This window comes from Cibotium barometz, chromosome 59 (genome assembly GCF_041138505.1).
Source record: "Cibotium barometz isolate CiBa-2024 chromosome 59, ASM4113850v1, whole genome shotgun sequence".
NCBI lineage: Eukaryota > Viridiplantae > Streptophyta > Polypodiopsida > Cyatheales > Cibotiaceae > Cibotium > Cibotium barometz.
In genome coordinates this window covers 27,440,091-27,458,672 of record NC_141104.1, presented here as the reverse complement: position 1 = coordinate 27,458,672, position 18,582 = coordinate 27,440,091, and the positions used below count along the sequence as shown (strand labels likewise).

Below are 18,582 nucleotides of genomic sequence, written 5' to 3'. Positions count from 1 at the left end.
GCCCTGGCTTTTCCCCGGAGTGGGAATTATCAGATTTTCCCTCCCTTACCTATGCGAGACATACTTCCGTCTCTAAAGGGGGTCCTTCGTCGAGACCACGAGATTTGGTCGTTCCTACTCTGAGTCCTTATGAAGATTGTCTCATGGAACATTTAGGGTCTTGGGGGCTTGTTTCCATGTCGACGGAAACAAATTGTCAAAACTCAGCTTCATTGTGCAATTACAGGTGGACCTATGGATGTATTACTCTTGCAAGAGCATAAACTGGATGCTAGCTAGTGTGGGAGATTAGCAAGCTTCTCTCGGGACACACCTTTTGGTCACCAGCTATTGGTACCAAAGGTGGTGTCTGTATCTCTGTTTCAGCTTTGATCTTGCCTTGTATATTTGGACATAGTGTCATTTTGCCTGCGAGCGAGAGCGCAATGGATCCTTCTTATGCAGGGTACTACATGCATTGGTATTCTTAACCTCTATGCTCCTAACCATAGAGGTGACAGGATTGTCTTTTGGAAATCTCTCACTATGTTCATGCCTGTTGCCTGGATTATTGGTAGGGATTTTAACATGGTTGAGATGCCAATGGATAAAAGAGGTGGGCATGAGGGCTTGGTGCATCCTCTTGAAAGAGCATCTTGGGAGAGGTTTATACTCTCCATTCATGGTAGAGATTGTTGGCATGAGGATGACATTTTGAGGAGACCATCCACTCTTCTTTATTCATGGTCTAACAAAAGAAGAGATAAAGGATGTATTTATGCATGGTTAGACAGATTTTATGTGGATAATTGGGTGCTCGATAGAGGGGGGCACCTCTAAATCGGATCATTCTCTCCAGTGATACATCGTAGACAGATTTTATGTGGATAATTAGAGGATGTATTTATGCATGGTTAGACAGATTTTATGTGGATAATTGGGTGCTCGATAGAGGGGGCCACCTCTAAATCGGATCATTCTCTCCAGTGATACATCGTAGATATTGGCATAGGCTTTGGCATTCATACATAAGGAGTCAGATCTCTCATTTCTTTTGATTATTTTTACATGGTGGTCTTCCCACCAATCTCAGTGGAGATCGATTTTCGGTGTAGCACCTACTTGCCTGAGATGTGCGGCAAAGTCTAAGATTGTACAACATTGTTTATGGGCATGTAGCACTACACAACAGATTTGGGGTTCTATACCTCAACTTATGGGAAAATTGAGTGGCCATGCCATGCATGTGACTTGGGGGGCAGTTGCTTGGCTCTCCCAGTCCGGTGCGCAGCTTTTTTATGAGGGTAGTGGTACAAACTCTACTATTTTCATTTGTAGAGGTATTGCCCAGCATGGTTTATTGTTGCAGGATGTCCCTCACTCTGATTATACACCCCCCAGACAGAGGATTGACACCAGTTGTGGGAGATTGTTGCCAATATTACAACATGGCAGATCTGGAGAGCTAGATGCACAAAGGCTATTGAGAATGTCCAGATCTTTGCAGTGCATTAGTACTATATATGGGGCAATATCATCCATACTCTCATGGCTACTTGGGCTTGTATTTAGGGGCCCTCTCGTTCTGCGCAAGCAAAGCACATTATATTTATGTGAGAGTGGGACCATGGCATTTTCTTTTCCTCTAGCCCCACAGGTCTCTCATGGCATCATATGCTCCTCAGTGGTTGAAATCACCTTACATATTGGGGTGATTCTATTCTATTCTGGCTTATAGCCATGATTGTTGTATGCCTTTTTCATACTCAATAGAAGTCTCTTTCTTGAAAAAAAAACCCTTTATTACACAAAATCATGTTTAATCTTTACTATTTTTGGCCTTGGAATCCCTAAAATTGCAGTGAGAATCTCGGGAAGATAATCACAGGGGGCTATTACTATAAAATCAGGTTTTATCCAGAAACATGATTTTGTAAAAAATCCGAAATTTGATTTTTGAAAGTTTTTTTTATGTTTTTTCTTACAAAGTTGTACAGTATGGGCCCAATCTACCCTTTAAACTCTAATTTTTTTAAAATGATTTTTGTCTCTTGACTTCACTAATAAAAAAACCAATGTATTCGTGAAAATTAGCAAAAATCAAGAGTTTTGTTTTGTTTTTTATGGTATGAATGGTAGCATGCTAATGTAATCAAATACCATAAAAAACCTAGATAACATGCAAAAATTAAGTACCTAAGTTTTAGTTAACATATAAAAAAGCAAAAAGAGAGCAAAAATCACATATTTTCACACAAATCTCCATCAAGTCCCACTCCCATTTGTGGCACCCCACTATTCAAGAGTGTGAGCAATGGGCAAACCATAGGTTAGAGAAAAACAAATGATAAAGCCAAGGGATTAATCCTCGACAACAACGGCACTAAAAATGTTAAGGCTTAGAGAGAGCAAAGAGGGAACCACTCGCCTCAACGTGTCATGGAGATCTTTTCGATGGCCAAGCTTATAACCCTTGAGGTCTCCAAGCTCAATACCATTCACCTTCTCCTGCGAGCATTGTCACACCGTCATGTCGCACTATGGGAACTACTCCCTTCGCTCACCTCATATCACTTACATACACTCACTAGCATGCATTAAAGAGAAGATTAGAGAGAGGTTTAGCAAGAGGGAAAGCTCATTTGCACAATGGGAGGGTGTTCTTGCATTATGAGAGAAATTATCTTTACAATGGCCACCATAAGTGTTCACACACACTTAAACTATGGCGGACAGGTGCCCAAAGCTTCTATTTAGCCTATTGCCATTACATTGCTTCATCTCACAATACATTGATGCATTACAACACTGGGAAGCGTATCCTAGCTCACTACCACATGCACTTTGAGTGGGAAACACATTAATTATTTGTCGAACCTTTATAGTGTGCTAGTGCAAGTTTGAGATTTGGATACCATTGCTTCATGGCTTGTTTGTACATGAGTTTGTCTGTCCATCCTTGACATTTGATGTAGATTACTTATGCTTTGGCATATAATTGGGTGTGGCAAACCTTGTTAACCCTGAAATGGGTTAACTGTAGTACCCATGGCTTGGAATGCAACTAGCATGACCCCTTCTAAGTGTAACACATTGTGTTCAAAAAGGTGTTGGCACCACCCTCACGTCTCTTGCTCTCTCTTTTTCTCTATCATGCATAGCTATGAAAAAGAGAGGGAGTTATACATTCCCTTCAACTTAGCCTTTAACTTCACATAAGTGGGTTGCTAACAGTCGTAATTTACATTGACATCGAGTCTAAGATAGGCAATTTACATCCACAACGATGCTAATATAGGCATTGCTAACAAGTTCATAAAGAAGCTTACTTGACTATAGCCCAATGGTAGCACTTACGCCTCCCAAGAAGGAGACATTGGGTTAGGGATTTAACGTCCATGCTTCGTAAGAATGAGACATTAGATTTGAATCTACCCTATGCCTACCTCCTAAGAACGAAATTCAAACCCAATGTCTCGTTCTTAGGAGGCATGGGCATCTAATCGCTAACCCAATGTCTCCTTCTTTGGGAGGCATGGGTGCTTCTGCTAACCTAATGTTTACTCTAGTGGCATCTACCTCCTAAATGTTTACTCTAGTGGCATCTAAGAACGAAACATTGGGTTTGAATCACCCTAGTGGCATTGGGTGCCTCTCAAGTTTGAATCTACCCTAGTGGCATCTACAAACTCACACAAAAAAAAACAAGCTCATAAATAAAGAAAGATATATCACGATACATTTATGATTAAATTAAATTTTGAGCGTAAATACAAGGTTACGTGATTTTGGATCTTTGTCTCCTTGCAACAGAGAGAGATAGAGAGAGCCCCCATCAACAAGTTGAGAGTAGCTGCTCTCTCTTCAAATGCATGGAGTAGCCCCCTTCTAACATGTTTCCTCGAGGTATGGCGTGAATCTTTGACCTTTGGGCGGCCAGGTTCCGAATTTGGGTTGTGAAATTTTTCATCTGGGTTTTGAAAACCCAAATTTGGTTTTTTGGTTCCAATGCGGGTTTTGGAGAGAACGTGATGCTCATGATGAAGCAAAGTGACTGTTGGAGGCTGGCCCTTTCTAGATGAATAGCTTTCTTTTCTTCGTAATTTCTTCATGCCATTTTTACCTGGTTTGCTTTCAATGGTCTTCTGTTTTCTATCCTAAAAAATGTGGACTTTGTAGAAGATTTCATTTTGTGTGCGTGTGTGTGTGGCCAGAATGGTTGATGAAAACAACGTAGTACAGAATGTTTACAGTCTGTAAAAATGGAGGCATTCCCCAGAAAAGGATGAAAACTAAGTAGAAATGTGATGTGGAATGATCGTGTATGTCATATGGTAGATACAAGACCTCAATGAATATGCTCCAATTGCTTCTGTCTGTGCGTGCGTGCGTGCGTGCGTGTGTGTGTGTGTGAGAGAGAGAGAGAGAGAGAGAGAGAGAGAGAGAGAGAGATTAATGTCTTCAAAAGTATTCTGTGTGTGTGAGAGAGAGAGAGAGATTAATGTCTTCAAAAGTATTCTATGTGTGTGTGTGTGTGTGAGAGAGAGAGAGAGAGAGAGAGAGAGAGAGAGAGATTTAATCAACGTCTACAAAAGACCCAATGAGTATGTGAGACCAACATATGTTACAAAAGTTCCATGTGTAGAATGTGCACATGGAAACAAAAAGTACTGAAAATGAAACGAAAAGCAGCCCCACGTAATATGTGATGGACGTCTAAGAGGTGCCTTGCTGGCAGTGTTTCCAAGAGTGTTGCCTAAGCATGAGTTCTCAGTGAGACAGTGAAGCTCCAGTACATACATGCCTAAACATCTCTGATCCTCATACTGACTGACCGGTGAGAGGGGGCTGAAACCGTCCCGGAAGAGAATGAAATCTTCCTTGGATCTCATAGTAGGGTGGGCATTGAAACAAATAGTGCTCCTTGTCTTCCACCGGTGCATACTCTGCATATATATGCACCTCATGAAATGCCCTTGCTCTGGTAGACTCAACCCTAAGGGGATGTGAAGATAACTTCAGTTGGTTTGGCATGTGACATGTGTATCAAATCTTGTGCATAGACTGATATCTTAGGTGGGAAGTAACATATTGCAATGTACAACATCTTGAAGCTAGGTTTGGCAAAACACATCCACTTGAACTGGGCCTCCTCATCCCGTCTGACTATTGTGAGTACTTTATGCACATGGGGCTTAAATAAGCATGCCGCCCCCCCCCCCCCCCCCCAGCGGCGAGGTATGAGTTTGGCTCCTAAAAGCAGACTCCCATACATAACGTGACACCTCGGGTAAGCCCCCTCTCGGGGCTCTGATTAGTCTCTGTGTAAAAGGCCATGTTTTTCCTTGTTAAGTCTCGGCAAGACCATAAGGTCCCATTGCATGTCCATGTGGCCATGTGAAACACATTTGTGGTCTCATAGACCCTGCCTCGTCATGCGGGGTCTCTCTGTAATTATGACTCGACCTACAATACACAGCCCATTTCAAAAACCTTGCGACATCCTCACAATACAAGATTTCCCAAAGCAGTATGAGGTGCACTGAACAAGAAAGCCCCCCTTGGATGAGAACTTTTGTGCACTCAAAGCTTACAGGAAACACAAGAGAAAACAAGAGTGTGCACACATGGCACCGGGATATGACGAGATAAAAGATGTGATTGCCAAAGTATACCAAAAAAAACAGGATGTATACTTGAGTGAGAAAAACAAAGCTCCGAGATATGTGCACAAGAACTGGAGTGCCTACGAATGCCTAATTCTCACAAGAAAAATCTCACAGAGAAAACCCAAACAAAAAACCCCAAAATTTTTGCAAGAAAAATGGCTCCAATTGCTGCTATTTTGCAGAAATTTCAGAAAAGCCCCAAAATTGTGCATAGCAAGCCTTTAATTTTTGCAAATTGCTGATAACTGATTACTGATGGTATGGCCCAGGCATTGAGATCCACTAATGACAAAGCTGCGTGACCGCTGTTTATAGAGCGTGTGGCGGGATGAAGACAGCATGTGCTGATGGTGGTGACCAGTTCTGCAAGTTGAAATAAGGCAGCAACTTGGTAGAGCTGGCGGGTGGTGCTTTTGCTGGACAGAAAGCAGGCGACAACAAGGTGGGGGCAGCAGCTGCTGATGTTGGCAGAGGACATGGCAGCGGCTGCGCAGGGACTCCTGTGCAGGGACTCCTGTGCAAGAGGCATGAGTGGCTTTGAGCTGTGCAGCAAGGCTAAGCATGGAACCGCAAGGACAGCACACTGAGAAGCTGGCGTATGCAAGGTGTTCTCAACGGCAACTGTAGTAGGCAGCAACGTTGCTGAAGGAACGTATGCAGCTAAATCTTCTAACGAACAAAAACACCCAGCCTCTAGTACCATTGTCAGGCCCAGATAGAGATTAAAACAGGAGCAGGACTTGATTAACAAGATGGAATTAGGGATTAATCACAAGATGATTAAACAAGGGGCATGAGATTAGATGAAAAGATTAGGCATACTTTGTATTATAATAATGGTTCTTTTTATAGGAGAGACCCCCTTATACAAGGTGCGTGCATATGCTGCCACCACACATGCCACATGTCAAGTGTCCCTAAGAGGTGTCACCTTTACACAACATTGCTTACATAAGATCCTTCTACAGAGCTGCTCCCACACACAAATGAACCTACACAGAAAAGTTGTTCGCACACACTAGAACCGCTTTATTTAAACCCTAGAATACTAAGTTATTAAGTGCCAATTTACACCAGCACTTGTTTATTCCCACATTAATATTTAACAAGGGCATCTTTGAATTTGAGGATGAGAGGCCTCTCCTCGGTCATGTCTTTTCGTGCACGCCATACATCAATGAATGGATTGCCCTCCACACCCATTTGCCTGCATAGTTGCTCACCATCTACATTGGGAGCTCCTGCTGGAGAGAGAAAGAAAGAAAGAAAGAAAGAGAGAAAGTTATATTAACGTCTACGGAAGACCCCAAGGGTCTATGAGACCATAAGTAATACAATGGTATCTAACATGGATATACTGGGCCATGGAAGAACTGAAAAGAAAATGAAAAAAAAAGGAAAAATACTGACATCAAGATAATAGATGATGATCCTATGACTCATCCTCATCCAATCCCAATCTCATAGCAGAAAGAGGGTTAGGTCTATGTGATGAGAGCATGTCATGTCCGTGGAGAACTTCCTGGATCTGTCTTTGTGTGGTGGAGGGTCTTGATGCTCTGGGTCGGGGGCATCTGGCTTGTAGAATGGATCAAGCTCTCGCGCTAGGGCGTGGGTCAGAGCACGGGTATGGATCGCGGGCTCTGATGTCGGAGCAGAGACATTGGTATGGGTGGTGGATCTGATGTGGATGCGTGTACCACAGTGAGATCTATGATGGCTCTTTGGGAGGTGTCGTGTTAGGGTTGGGCCTGTCTCTCAGTGCGCTACCTTAGCACTACATTTGTTATGCCCCGTGCGTGGACATAATGTGGCTAGCATTAGAGGCCGTTTGGACATGGTTCTTATTGCAGTGTGAACTGGTCATAGGGCTATATAGTTGGATTTGCGGCTCATTTGTGGAGAGTTCCCATGTGGCTCATTTGATACGAACTCTGCCTTGGGAGTGGAGCCTTTGGAGGAACCCAGCTTGGGATGTCCACTAGCTTGTTGTACTGGTGACGATCGTGAGGACTCGGGGTGCGGAGTATGGAACGTGCATGCATTGAGGGCATGGACTTGCCAGGGTTGCCTTGACCCAGCTCAGGGGTGGCTTACCACAATGTGTAATCTTGGACCACTAAGGTTTTGCATCATTAGAAAACCATCTCGTACCGAATAAGATGGCACAACAATATCCCCATTCAAATCAGCCCAAATAAGCTGAAAATTTGTGTCCAAATAGTACATATCTCGCATTCCTGACAGAATACAACTTTCTTCTTCGTTAAATCATGCAACGGAGAAGCCAAGAAAGCAAAGTGTCGAATAAATTAACGATAGTAAGAACATAGGCCAATGAAACTCCTGACTTGATGAACATTTTGAAGCTCTAGCCAGTCCTTAATAGCTTGAATCTTTGCAGGATCCATGCGTAAAACCTCTTTTGAAACAATATGCCCCAAATAATGGATCTTGACAAAAAGAATTCACTCTTCTTTCCATTGATGAAAAGCTTGTGTTTCCTAAGCTCTTTAAACACAATGTCGAGGTGCTCCTTGTGCTTTGCCTCACTCTTTGAATATCATTAAAGAAAGTTTCCGTAAACTTGCGGTGAGGTCTAAAAATTCTATCTATCATTCTGTTGAAAATGGCGGGAGCATTTGTAAGACCAAATGGCATCACCAAATATTCATAGAGCCCAAATGATGTCCTGAAAGCAGTTTTATGTACATCTTGAGGTACCACTCTAATTTGATGGTAGCTACTCTTAAGATCAATGCGACTGAAATACGCAGCTCCCTCAAGCTTGTGATTCTAGGAATCGAAAACCTATTCTCGATGGTTATCTTGTTAAGGGTCTTGTAATCAACACATGTTTTGTACGAGCCATCCTTTTTTTTGGAGTAATACTGGAGAATAGTTAGGTGAAGAACTCGGTTGAATCAATCCTTTCTCGAGAAGGTCATTCACCTGAGTCATAATTTTCTCATTTTGGGCAGCACTTACCTTGTAGGGAGGTTGGTTAGAAGGGGAGCTATCAGGGATTATGTCAATACAATTATCCTTTGGCCTCTCCGGAGGTAACTGTCCAGGTAGGGTGTCAGCAAAGTAATCAGCATAATCACTTAAGAAATTAATCTTATCCTGATCTATGGGAGTCACAATATTATGTTTAGCATTATCATGTACAAAGACCAAGTAAGAACAAGCTGATTTCTTTATTGCTTTGGAAATAGAAATATGGCTTACAATTGGTATGGTACTCCCAGTGGTATCCGCATCTATGCAAATTTTCCTACCCTATGAGTAAAATTTACTTTCTTCTCCTTATGCAAAATCTTGGGATCCGAACGGTAATGCCAAGGCATCCCAAGTATCACATAACATCCCTTAAGTGGTGCTACCAAGAAGTCTTCATGATCCAAATAGCCCTGAATCTGTATATGAAGCTTCCCTATGATGGGAGTGACTTTAACTTCTTTGCTCTCAAAGGCGGCATCCGCATGAAAATCCATGTCCAACTCCTCGGGCTTTAACCCAAGAGTAGTAGCCATCTGAATAGATATGAAGTTATCTGTAGAGGCATTATCTAAAAGGAACAAGGCTATTTGATCCTTCAACTTGCCCCAAGCCTTGCATAAAATTCTACTCTTAGGTTCATGTGCAGTATTACCCTGTACATCGGGTATGACATTCACGCTTGGTTTTGCACATTAGTCTTTTTGACATTCTGAGGGCATTGTGATTTCATGTAATCCTTACCGCCACATAAGAAACATTTCCCCTCTTGCATGCATTCAAAAATATGCTGTCTGGACAACTTGGTATCATCATTTTTACCCCCTGGCTTCTTTTTAGAGCCCACTGGCAAGAACCAACCTTTTTGTGCTTCTTGCATTAATGCACTCACAATGATCACATCTGATGCATCCAAAAACAAATGAAATATTAGCTCAAAGTTGGGTTGCCGCATGATGGGTGCAGATGCTAGCATCTTTTTTAGATTTTGGAATGCCTCAGGACACCCTCCAAACCTAGTATACTCAGTGTTTTGTATAGTTAGTAGGCAATATAGTCACGTTGCAACATCTACTAAAATTTTCAAGAACCTACTATGCCACTTGATTTGGCTAGTTCCTTAATGTTCCTTGGTGCGTGTAGCTTCACAATCAGCTCCACCTTGGCTAGATCCATTGCTAAGCCACTGGGAGAAACACTGGCCCCCAAGCATTAGAGCACGAAGACCCAACCTTAGTTGATCCCAGGGCAGGAGAGTGGCAGACTGTTGTGGCCCGAGGGGAACCGCAAGAGACTTCCAGAGCAGAGCGACACCAACAATTTGAACTGGGGGCGGGGACCACTGGAGGCGTCCTCTTGGACTGTCGGCGAGGACAAGCTCTAGCGAGGTGTCCCATTTGTTGGCAGATGAAACATTGGCCCAGGAGGCCAGTGTACTCAACTCTGCAAAATAGGGTCCCCTTGGAGGCAAGGAATTGATATGGCATGAGGCACTGACTCCGGAGAGGCTATGTAGATACGAAGGGATAGAATTCCAACCATTTGAGCAAGAACTGAAGTGGCAGGGGGGGGGATTCCATCACTCTCCTGTTAGCACCACCTATCACTGGGAGGAGAGAAAGGTATTCCTTCCTAAGACTTGGAAAGTAGACTATCACAAGAAAGCTTGAGATGCTAGTCAAAGGGTCGGACATGCAAGGTCGAACGTGCTCGGTTGCATGACTTTGTCCGAAGCTGCTGGTGAATCGAACTCAACCTAGTAGTAGCCATGCCCCAAGAGATGAATATTAGTGGTCTTTCCAAGAAGGCTTGCTTGTAACATATCCGTGAGCTGTCTGCGTGCCGGCGGCTACCCATAATCTCCCTGCAATCTTGCATACTAAGGTGGAGACCTCCAAAGATGCAGCTATCGAAGCGAGGAACAGTCGGGGATGACAGAGCGGCTGTATTGGAGTCCTCCTAGGGGCTCAAGACCAGAAGTTGCCGAATCTTGCCTGAGAAAAAAATACCCGAAAGCTAATAGCACCTGACCAGGAAGACGAAAAAGAGGGTAGGGAGAGGGGGGGGGGGTCGGGTGGAAGGAAAGGGGGAAAAGGCCCAGGCGGAGTAGGAGGAAGAAGGGTGAGGAGGAACAAAGGAGGGAACAGAGGGCACTGAGGCAAGAGAAGGCAGAGAAGAAGGCTTGGAAGAGGGACTCAATAGAGGGGGCAGGAAGAACTGGAGGCAAGGGCAGAAAACAGGCACTGGGGCCGCAGGGTGGAAAACAAGCAAACTGGGGTGCAGCGGGAAGGAAGGCAGAAAGCTGGGGGTGCTCAGGAAGGAGGAGGGTAGGAGGCGGAAAGAAGAAAAAAGCGCCCAGGAGGGCAGTGCACAGGAGAAGGGGAGGAACGGAGAGGGCGAAGGCGGCGGAAGAGACGAGGAGGGAAGGTGGGCAGAAGAGAAGAGGCAGCGGGGGCAGTGCGAAGGTGGGCAGGGGAGAGATGGGGGGGGGTACTCCGGCTTGCTTCTTGAGCATGTTCTAACTTGGACTCAGGCGTAGTATGAGTAAACCCGTGATAATCACATGCTCTTTTCCCTTGTGCACCAAAGTAATCTTCTTTGATGTGGAGTCCTTATTGGGATCCATGCGTGTATGCCATGGCATGCTCAATAGTTCATCGCAGCCATCGGCTTTCTAAGAAGACTCAAGGAAAATGACCTGTTTTCAGCATGAAGTGGGCATGCGAATCAGCCGAAAAAACTCATCCTCTGTCCACACCTAGGCAGGAGGGTTGCTGATAGAAGGGGACAGAATGTATCAAAAGGGCATTTTGCTGGTTGTGGGCTGTAGGCCAAGCAAACTAGGGGCTAATTTTTCTTTTTCATACTGCCTATTTGATTTGGTGTTTAATCAGTAGATTCATCATAAACGTGTCTGCATAGCACCTGATGCTAAACAAATTTTCACTGCGCCTTATGCTTTTGACTTGAGAGGTACTCAATTTAGGTCCATTGAGGAAGGGGAGCAACAACTTCGGTATCAGGACGGGACCGAGAACAAAGCATGCTATACAACAGTTGACCTCGAATGGTATACACACTCAGAGTGGTCAAGATGGTCTTGCAAGTGAGTTTCTTTTGTTTCAAGTTCATATTTTTTGCTGATACATTTTGGTGCTCCATTAGTGGAGGTGTGGATTCTCACAAGGTCTTTGTTTATGTGGTCTGGTATGAGTCATTTTTCTCTCTAGAAGGTTTTGACACACAGCCCCCACATGCATGTTGTGTGCATGGATGGGTTATGGATAAATCAGATATCTTAGAGTGATGGCAGGCACATGCTTACGTGCACACAAACCTCTTGCTTCCTTTCTTTTTTTTAATTGACTCTGTGAGGTGGGGGAGTGAGGGAGGAGTGGGTTATGGATAAATCAGATAAGTTATAGGGGTGCACATGTGCTTCTTGTCTCTTTCCTTTCTTTCTAAAAAATAAAAACTATGATTGTGTTATGGAACCTCTGGGTATATTATGTGATGCATATCAGTCACATACTTTTTGGATTAATTTCAGTGGTTACATGCTCTTGCTGTGTTTGTCTCTCACATGGGACCTTTGATGTGTTCTCAAACGGTGGGGGAGAATGAACAATTCCTTTTTATATTTGTCAGGGTTCCCCTTGGATGCTAAAAATTTGGATATGGGTCTGAGAGAAGCAGATTTTCTTTCAACAACAAATGGCTATGGTCCAATTTTCTCAAGAAAATCTTCTCAGCAGATGGGTGTCCAAGGTCTGTCGGCATCGATGGATACTGGAAGCATGGATTCGCCATCCCTTGGTAGTGATTCAGCGATGATTAACCCCGGGACAAACAGTGTGGAAACAAGGACTCAAAATGTGGAAAGTCTAGGGGATGAGCTTGAGTCTCCGGACTTTGCAGTGTTAGTTTTTTACTTTTGGTATCTTAATGGAGTCTTCGGTAGCCATATAACTGAATCTGGTCATATGTTTTATAATGTTTTCAGTGGTAGGAAAAAGAAACGAGGGCCGAGGCCTGGTGGCACAGAGAAAGGTGGGCGAGGGCTTCGTCACTTCAGCATGAAAGGTTAGCACGTAATCTGTTCCTAAGGATGCTCAAGTGCCCACTGTGTCCAACAATGGCCACAGTGTCCAGTCTCTGATATTCAGTTGCTCTTCAATCCTAGCCTTCTTATTCTCATAGGGTTTTTGCCTTGGGGCACTGATTATCCCTTCATAGGACTGCACCTAATCTATCCCTATACAAAACGCAAAATCAGCATTCATCAGTTCGGAGCAGGTTTGGGAAGGCTGTAGGCAGCCTTGGAGCAGCCAAAAGCATCCTGGCCTGGCTCTCAAGGGTGGGCCAAAGGAGCCGCCATGTAGGGAATCGCCCTTCGCCTCCCCCCCCCCACCCTAAAAGAAATAAAAAAACAACTGCTGGAAGAATTAATGATTTTGTATCATTGAAGCAAAGTAGTGCTTATGATCATGTTTGACGGGCTTTTTATCTGTTGCAGTCTGTGAGAAGGTCGAGTCAAAGGGGAGAACAACCTACAATGAGGTAAAGTTTGTTGAGACTGTCTTGTTATAAAGTATCTTGTTGGAGGCAAGTGTTGGGTTTCTTGTTTTGTGGAACATCTCATCAGTAATAATATTTGTACGTGCGAAGGGGGGGGGTGGGGGGGGGCATGCACGTGCATGTGTATGTGCACAAGTGCATGAATGTGCATGCGTGTGTGTGCATGTGCTCATGTGTGCGCTTGTGCAAAAGTGCATGTGTGTTTGTGTGTGTGTGTGTGAAAGTGCATGTGCGCGTTTCTCCCAACATTTTTGGATATTTGATAGATATGAGCTGAGATTTGCACATATGGCTCCATTTTTTCAATGGACGCGATTTTGGGCTCTCTGGACAGTTTGGATTGCTCATAATCGATTGGTTTTCTAGTCGACCTCGATTGACAAGTATCAGTATTTCCATCAATTGTTTGTGATAATCTCTACACACTTACTCACCTTCTCTATTGGGCTTCATGGCAGACTAGAGAGAGTAGAGACCCCCTTAGCAGACTTCAGAGGATGCACCTTGCAGAGAGTGAGGGCGATTGGTTTTTATGCACATGAGTGGCAGATCGGCCCTCCACTGGCCAAGGTGGTCAGAGAGAGACTCTAGCGGTTATGGATTTGGGAGGACCAGCCTCTCACGAGTCTCTAGTGGGACCCAGGAGAGTGGACATGGCAGGATTCAAAGGATAGTGAGGAGATGCCTGGCACCCCCTTTTTTGCTTACACTGCATGGCTAAGCCTTAGGATTCAAATGTCAAAGGTGGACACTGGCAGTCCCAGGGCCTCCCGCCGTACTCTCTCTCAGATTTCTGAAAGCGGCTGTGGGGTAGTTTTTGGCCACAGAAAATCACTCTTTTCATGTGGCAGCTGGCACATAGGAGCTTGGCAGTTGGCACTTGGTTGGCCATTGGGGGTAGACTAGCATTATGTTAGAGGTGTGGCCATCCCTAGGAGTCTCAGCATCATTATCTATGGGATAGCCTAAAGAAACAGCAGGTTTGGCAGAGGATCCTATGCATTTTCACTATGGATCAGCCCCCTGCACGTATTCTTACGTGGGGCACAGATGCTTGGGCCACTGAGGCTGTGATCATCATGTCATATGAGGAGGAAGGTGGGGGACTAGCCCTTGAGGTCTCTCACCTTAGTATTTCTTTAGTGCCAGTTCCAGCTCCTCCTACATGTCGCCGGACGCCACGTTCTAGCCAGAGATGGGAGATTTGTAGCAGCATTGCGGTGTGGCATATATGGAGAACTCGATGTAGCGAAGCTATTGAAGACACCCTCACCCTGCCAGCGGAGTCTATCCGAAGCATTTGGCTTGGTATCATTCATACCCTCCATGGTAAGTGGGGGCAGCTTCACGGTGGCTCCGACTGCATGCGGAAGCACCGGGAGGCCTTCCTAAGGATCTAGCGGCACGGTCCCTTTCTTACAGATAATGTTGGCGAGCCCACTTGGCATTATCGACCACCTATGTGGTTGTTTCCCCCTCCCCCCATTGTATGAGATAGCCTTCTCCTCCTATAGCAACCAGCCGGAGGAGAAGAGCATCCTCCCCTTTTGTACATCTTTACTCTTATTCCCCATTTGAGGACGAGTTTGTACTTAGCCATTTTGGTTGTTTTTCTCACCTCCCTTGTAATAGATTGTATTATCAAGGTTCTTGTTACAAGCTTCACTTCACGGGCATTTGCATGCCAAAGTGTCCATAGGCATTCATGCAAATGGAAACAGTTTTGCAAACATAGTTGTTGATGCGGTTGATTGGTTCCATAGCTTCCATTTGATTTCACCGTGTCACTCCTTGACCCCTCATAGCTAATCAAATGCAACTATGTTCCATTGGCATCCATACACAAACATTGTGTGTGCCAAGACCAAGACATGGGATCATAATGACTAGTATTTGGATCTTGAGTAAGTGAAAGAGAGTTTAAATGAGCTCTTATCACAATTCTGCTTCTTGAATTTGAGTACAACCATTGTATGGTTGATGTCCACGCTTCCAGGGGTCCATTTCCACTCCTGGCTGAAATTAGGGTTTTCAACAGGTATTCGGACTCTAAAATTGGGGCTGTTGGGTGTAAAAGATGCCTAAAACAAAGGGCTATAGATGTATTGTGCTTGTCCCAAAATTAGGGTTTTTGATAGAATCAGGGTTTCTATAAATTAGGGTTTATTGAAAATTTGGGAGTGATAGAATACTTAGGAGGCTTCATATTCATGAATAGAAGAGGAATTTTGCAAATTGGTGATCATATGGAGACTATATAAGTAGAAGACAAGTTTTCTCAAGCTTTCATGGCTATGGGGATCATGAAAGACAAGAAAATCAGCTTTCCCATTAGTGTGTGTGTCCAATTATGAAAAGAGAAGCTCCCACATGGTTGGCATCCACTTCTAGAGAGAGAAGAGAGAGAGAAGATAAGCTTCCCAGCATGTAGAGGATGAGTGGATGGTGCCTATTGGGCCACACGTCCAAACCATCCCTCTTCTTGACATGTGGGAGGCCACCCAAAGCTCATAAAATGCTGAAAAAGGGCGCCTGAATATGTGCCTGGTCGATTGGGAGTGGAAACTGGTCCAACCTCTTTATGAATTGTCCACCCGAACTTTAATAAAGTCTGGACGCTCAAACTCACTTATAACTTGGATGGACACACTTATTAAAGTGTGGACCTGCAAAACAGAAAAATGAGCAACATAGAGTAAAGTAGTATACTTACCACTTGTTTATATCTTACAAGCGAGGTAAGAAGATAGTTTCACTTGCACGGTTCACAAGAGTGCGTCCCCAACTCATGAACTATACGCATAATTCATGCATGCAACAAAACTGTTCATGCGAAAACAAGTTTAAAACCTTACACGCATAGATGCAATGCAAGAATGCACCATGGAATAGTTTTCCATTTCATTTAGCTAGTAACCCATGGTACCATATTTTGGATATGGGCGCGGATCAATATCCCCAGCCTATCGGCTCTTGGTCTTGACAACAAGTCCTCGACTATGCCAGTCCATCTTATGGAACTCGTCTGACATCCCCCATTGCTTCTAAACAATTGACCGCAACTGAAATGCTTCCAGGAATGCTCAAAGGAGTTGTGGATACTCCTGAAAGTAAGCTTCATCCATCCACTTTGCATCCATGGGAGAATAATTCTTGAATTTGACAAGATAGCGTCGTCGTAGTTTGTCACCTGCAAGTTTACGCTCTTTATGAAAGACAATTTGTTCGGGTTGCAAAACCTCTTTCAACTCATCCACTTCCAGTGGGACTAGTTCCACAGGTGGAGGTTCCACATACTTGTGCAAGAGGCTCACATGGAATGCATTGTGTATCTTCCAATGATCTGGTAAAGCAAGCCGGAAACCCACATCATTTATCTTTTTGATCACTTTAAAGGGTCCATAATACCTGTTAGAGAGCTTAGGGCATGCTCCCTCCTTACCAGGTCTCTTACTAAGCCTGTCTTTCTCAAATTTCAACAATACCAAATCATTTTCTTTGATATCCAATTGCCTTCTATGCTTGTCGGCGGCAGCCTTCTTATGCTTTGCTTGAGAACGTTCAATGGTTGTCTAAACTTGTGCAAAGACAATATCAAGGTTCCTTATGTACTCATCGGCAGCAAAAATCTCATCCTTAGTGCGTAGGATGGGCGGCAATACCACTTTGCCATACATGATCTCAAAAGGAGCCTTGCTTGTAGAAGCATGTACCGTATTATTGTATGCAAACTCCACAAGTGGTAGATACTTTTCCCAAGAAGATTTTTGATCTGCCACATAGCATTTAAGCAAATCCAATATAGCTTAATTTGCAGCTTCACTTTGTCTATCTGTTTGAGGATGATAAGCCGATGAAAAATTCAGCTTGATGTCCATGTTATCAAATAGAGCTCTCCAAAAGAGGCTTGTTGTCCTGGGATCTCTATTCCCCACAATCGACTTAGGCATACCATGATGCTTTAACACCTGTGACATAAAGAGTTTGACCATATGCTCAGCTTTTATGGTCTTCCTGACAGGTATGAAATGTGCTTGCTTGCTAAACTTGTCTACAATGGTACAAATTGCATCATTACCATATTGTGTACGAGAAGATCCATAATGAAATCCATTGTGATGCTTTCCCATGGCTGGTTAGGAATAGGCAAAGGTTGAAGTAAACTAGGGGCTTTTTGCCTATCAAACTTTACCTTTTGATAGGTGATACATGTACGAACAAAAGTTTCTGTCTCTTTCCTCATGCCTGGCCAAAAGAAATATTTTTCAATCATTTGTGTAGTGGGAAATATTCCCCTATGTCCTACATACGGTGGTGCATGACATTCATCCAAAACTTTTGGCCTTAAGTCTTTTACCACGCATAGGCAATTATCCTTCATAAGATAGCCATCTTTAACCATATAAGATGGATGTGCATGACCAGCCATCAAATCAGCTCATATATCACCAAAATCAGGATTCAAATGATACATTTCTCGCATACTAGACAAGTCCTGATGAGAGGCAATTGAAATTGCAGCCACACATGGCTTTCTTGATAATGCATCAGCCACCACATTTTTCTTGCCAGGAGTATGCAAAATCTGAAAATGAAACATTGAGAGGAAGTTGGCCATCCTCATTTGCTTTTCGAAGAGTTTAATTTGCGTAAGAAAGTATTGCAAACTTTGATGGTCGGTTTTGACCACAAATTCAGCTCCCAATAAGTAGTGTTTCCATACTGTAAGTGCATGAATAACGGCCAACAATTCCTTCTCATCTATGATTTCTGAAAATTCAGTCCATCATGCGGTTAAAAGTAGCTGGAGACCGAAAGGCATAACCAAGAACTCATAGAGATCAAAAGAAGTGCAAAAAGCTGTTTTATGTACATCCCTCTGGTATCACTCGCACTTGATGATAGCCGCTCTTTAGATCAATGCGACTAAAACATGATGATCCATCCAATTTGTGCAAGATATCATCTATCCTTGGAATTGGAAACCGATTTTTGATGGTTATCTTGTTTAATGCCCTGTAATCTACACACATGCGAAATGAACCATCCTTCTTTTGCACAAGAAGAACGGGTGAGCGAAATGGCAATGAGCTTGGCCGCACTAAGCCCTTCTCTAATAGCTCCCCAACCTGTTTCATGATCTCCTTTGCTTGCAAGCACTCACACGATCTCCTTTGCTTGCAAGCACTCACACGATATGCTGGCCTATTTGGCGGTGAACTTCCTGGCACTAATTCAATACGGTGGTCTTTTGGTCGAATGGGAGGCATATCATCTAGAAGGGAGTTTGGCAAAACAAATTCACTTAAAAAAATCAGCTTATCATGTGTAAGGGTATCCTTATGTACATTAGCAC

At 43.7% G+C, this 18,582-nt stretch overlaps 1 protein-coding gene across 4 annotated transcripts in view; it reads left to right on the top strand.

Annotated features, from left to right (window-relative positions):
* Positions 1-3,728: 3,728 nt before the first annotated feature.
* LOC147605662 (transcription factor-like protein DPB) overlaps positions 3,729-18,582 on the top strand; it is a 34,898-nt gene continuing 20,044 nt past the window's right edge. Inside the window, exons 1-5 of one of the 4 annotated variants that reach the window (XM_086793288.1) lie at positions 3,729-3,885; positions 11,635-11,754; positions 12,297-12,567; positions 12,652-12,731; positions 13,165-13,208. In XM_086793288.1, coding sequence (XP_086649414.1) covers positions 3,873-3,885; positions 11,635-11,754; positions 12,297-12,567; positions 12,652-12,731; positions 13,165-13,208 — 528 coding nt within the window. In that variant the 5' untranslated portion in view covers positions 3,729-3,872. Of the gene's footprint in view, positions 3,886-11,619; positions 11,755-12,296; positions 12,568-12,651; positions 12,732-13,164; positions 13,209-18,582 lie in introns of those variants that run through there. The other 3 variants (XM_086793287.1, XM_086793289.1, XM_086793290.1) reach the window with 3 other exon arrangements.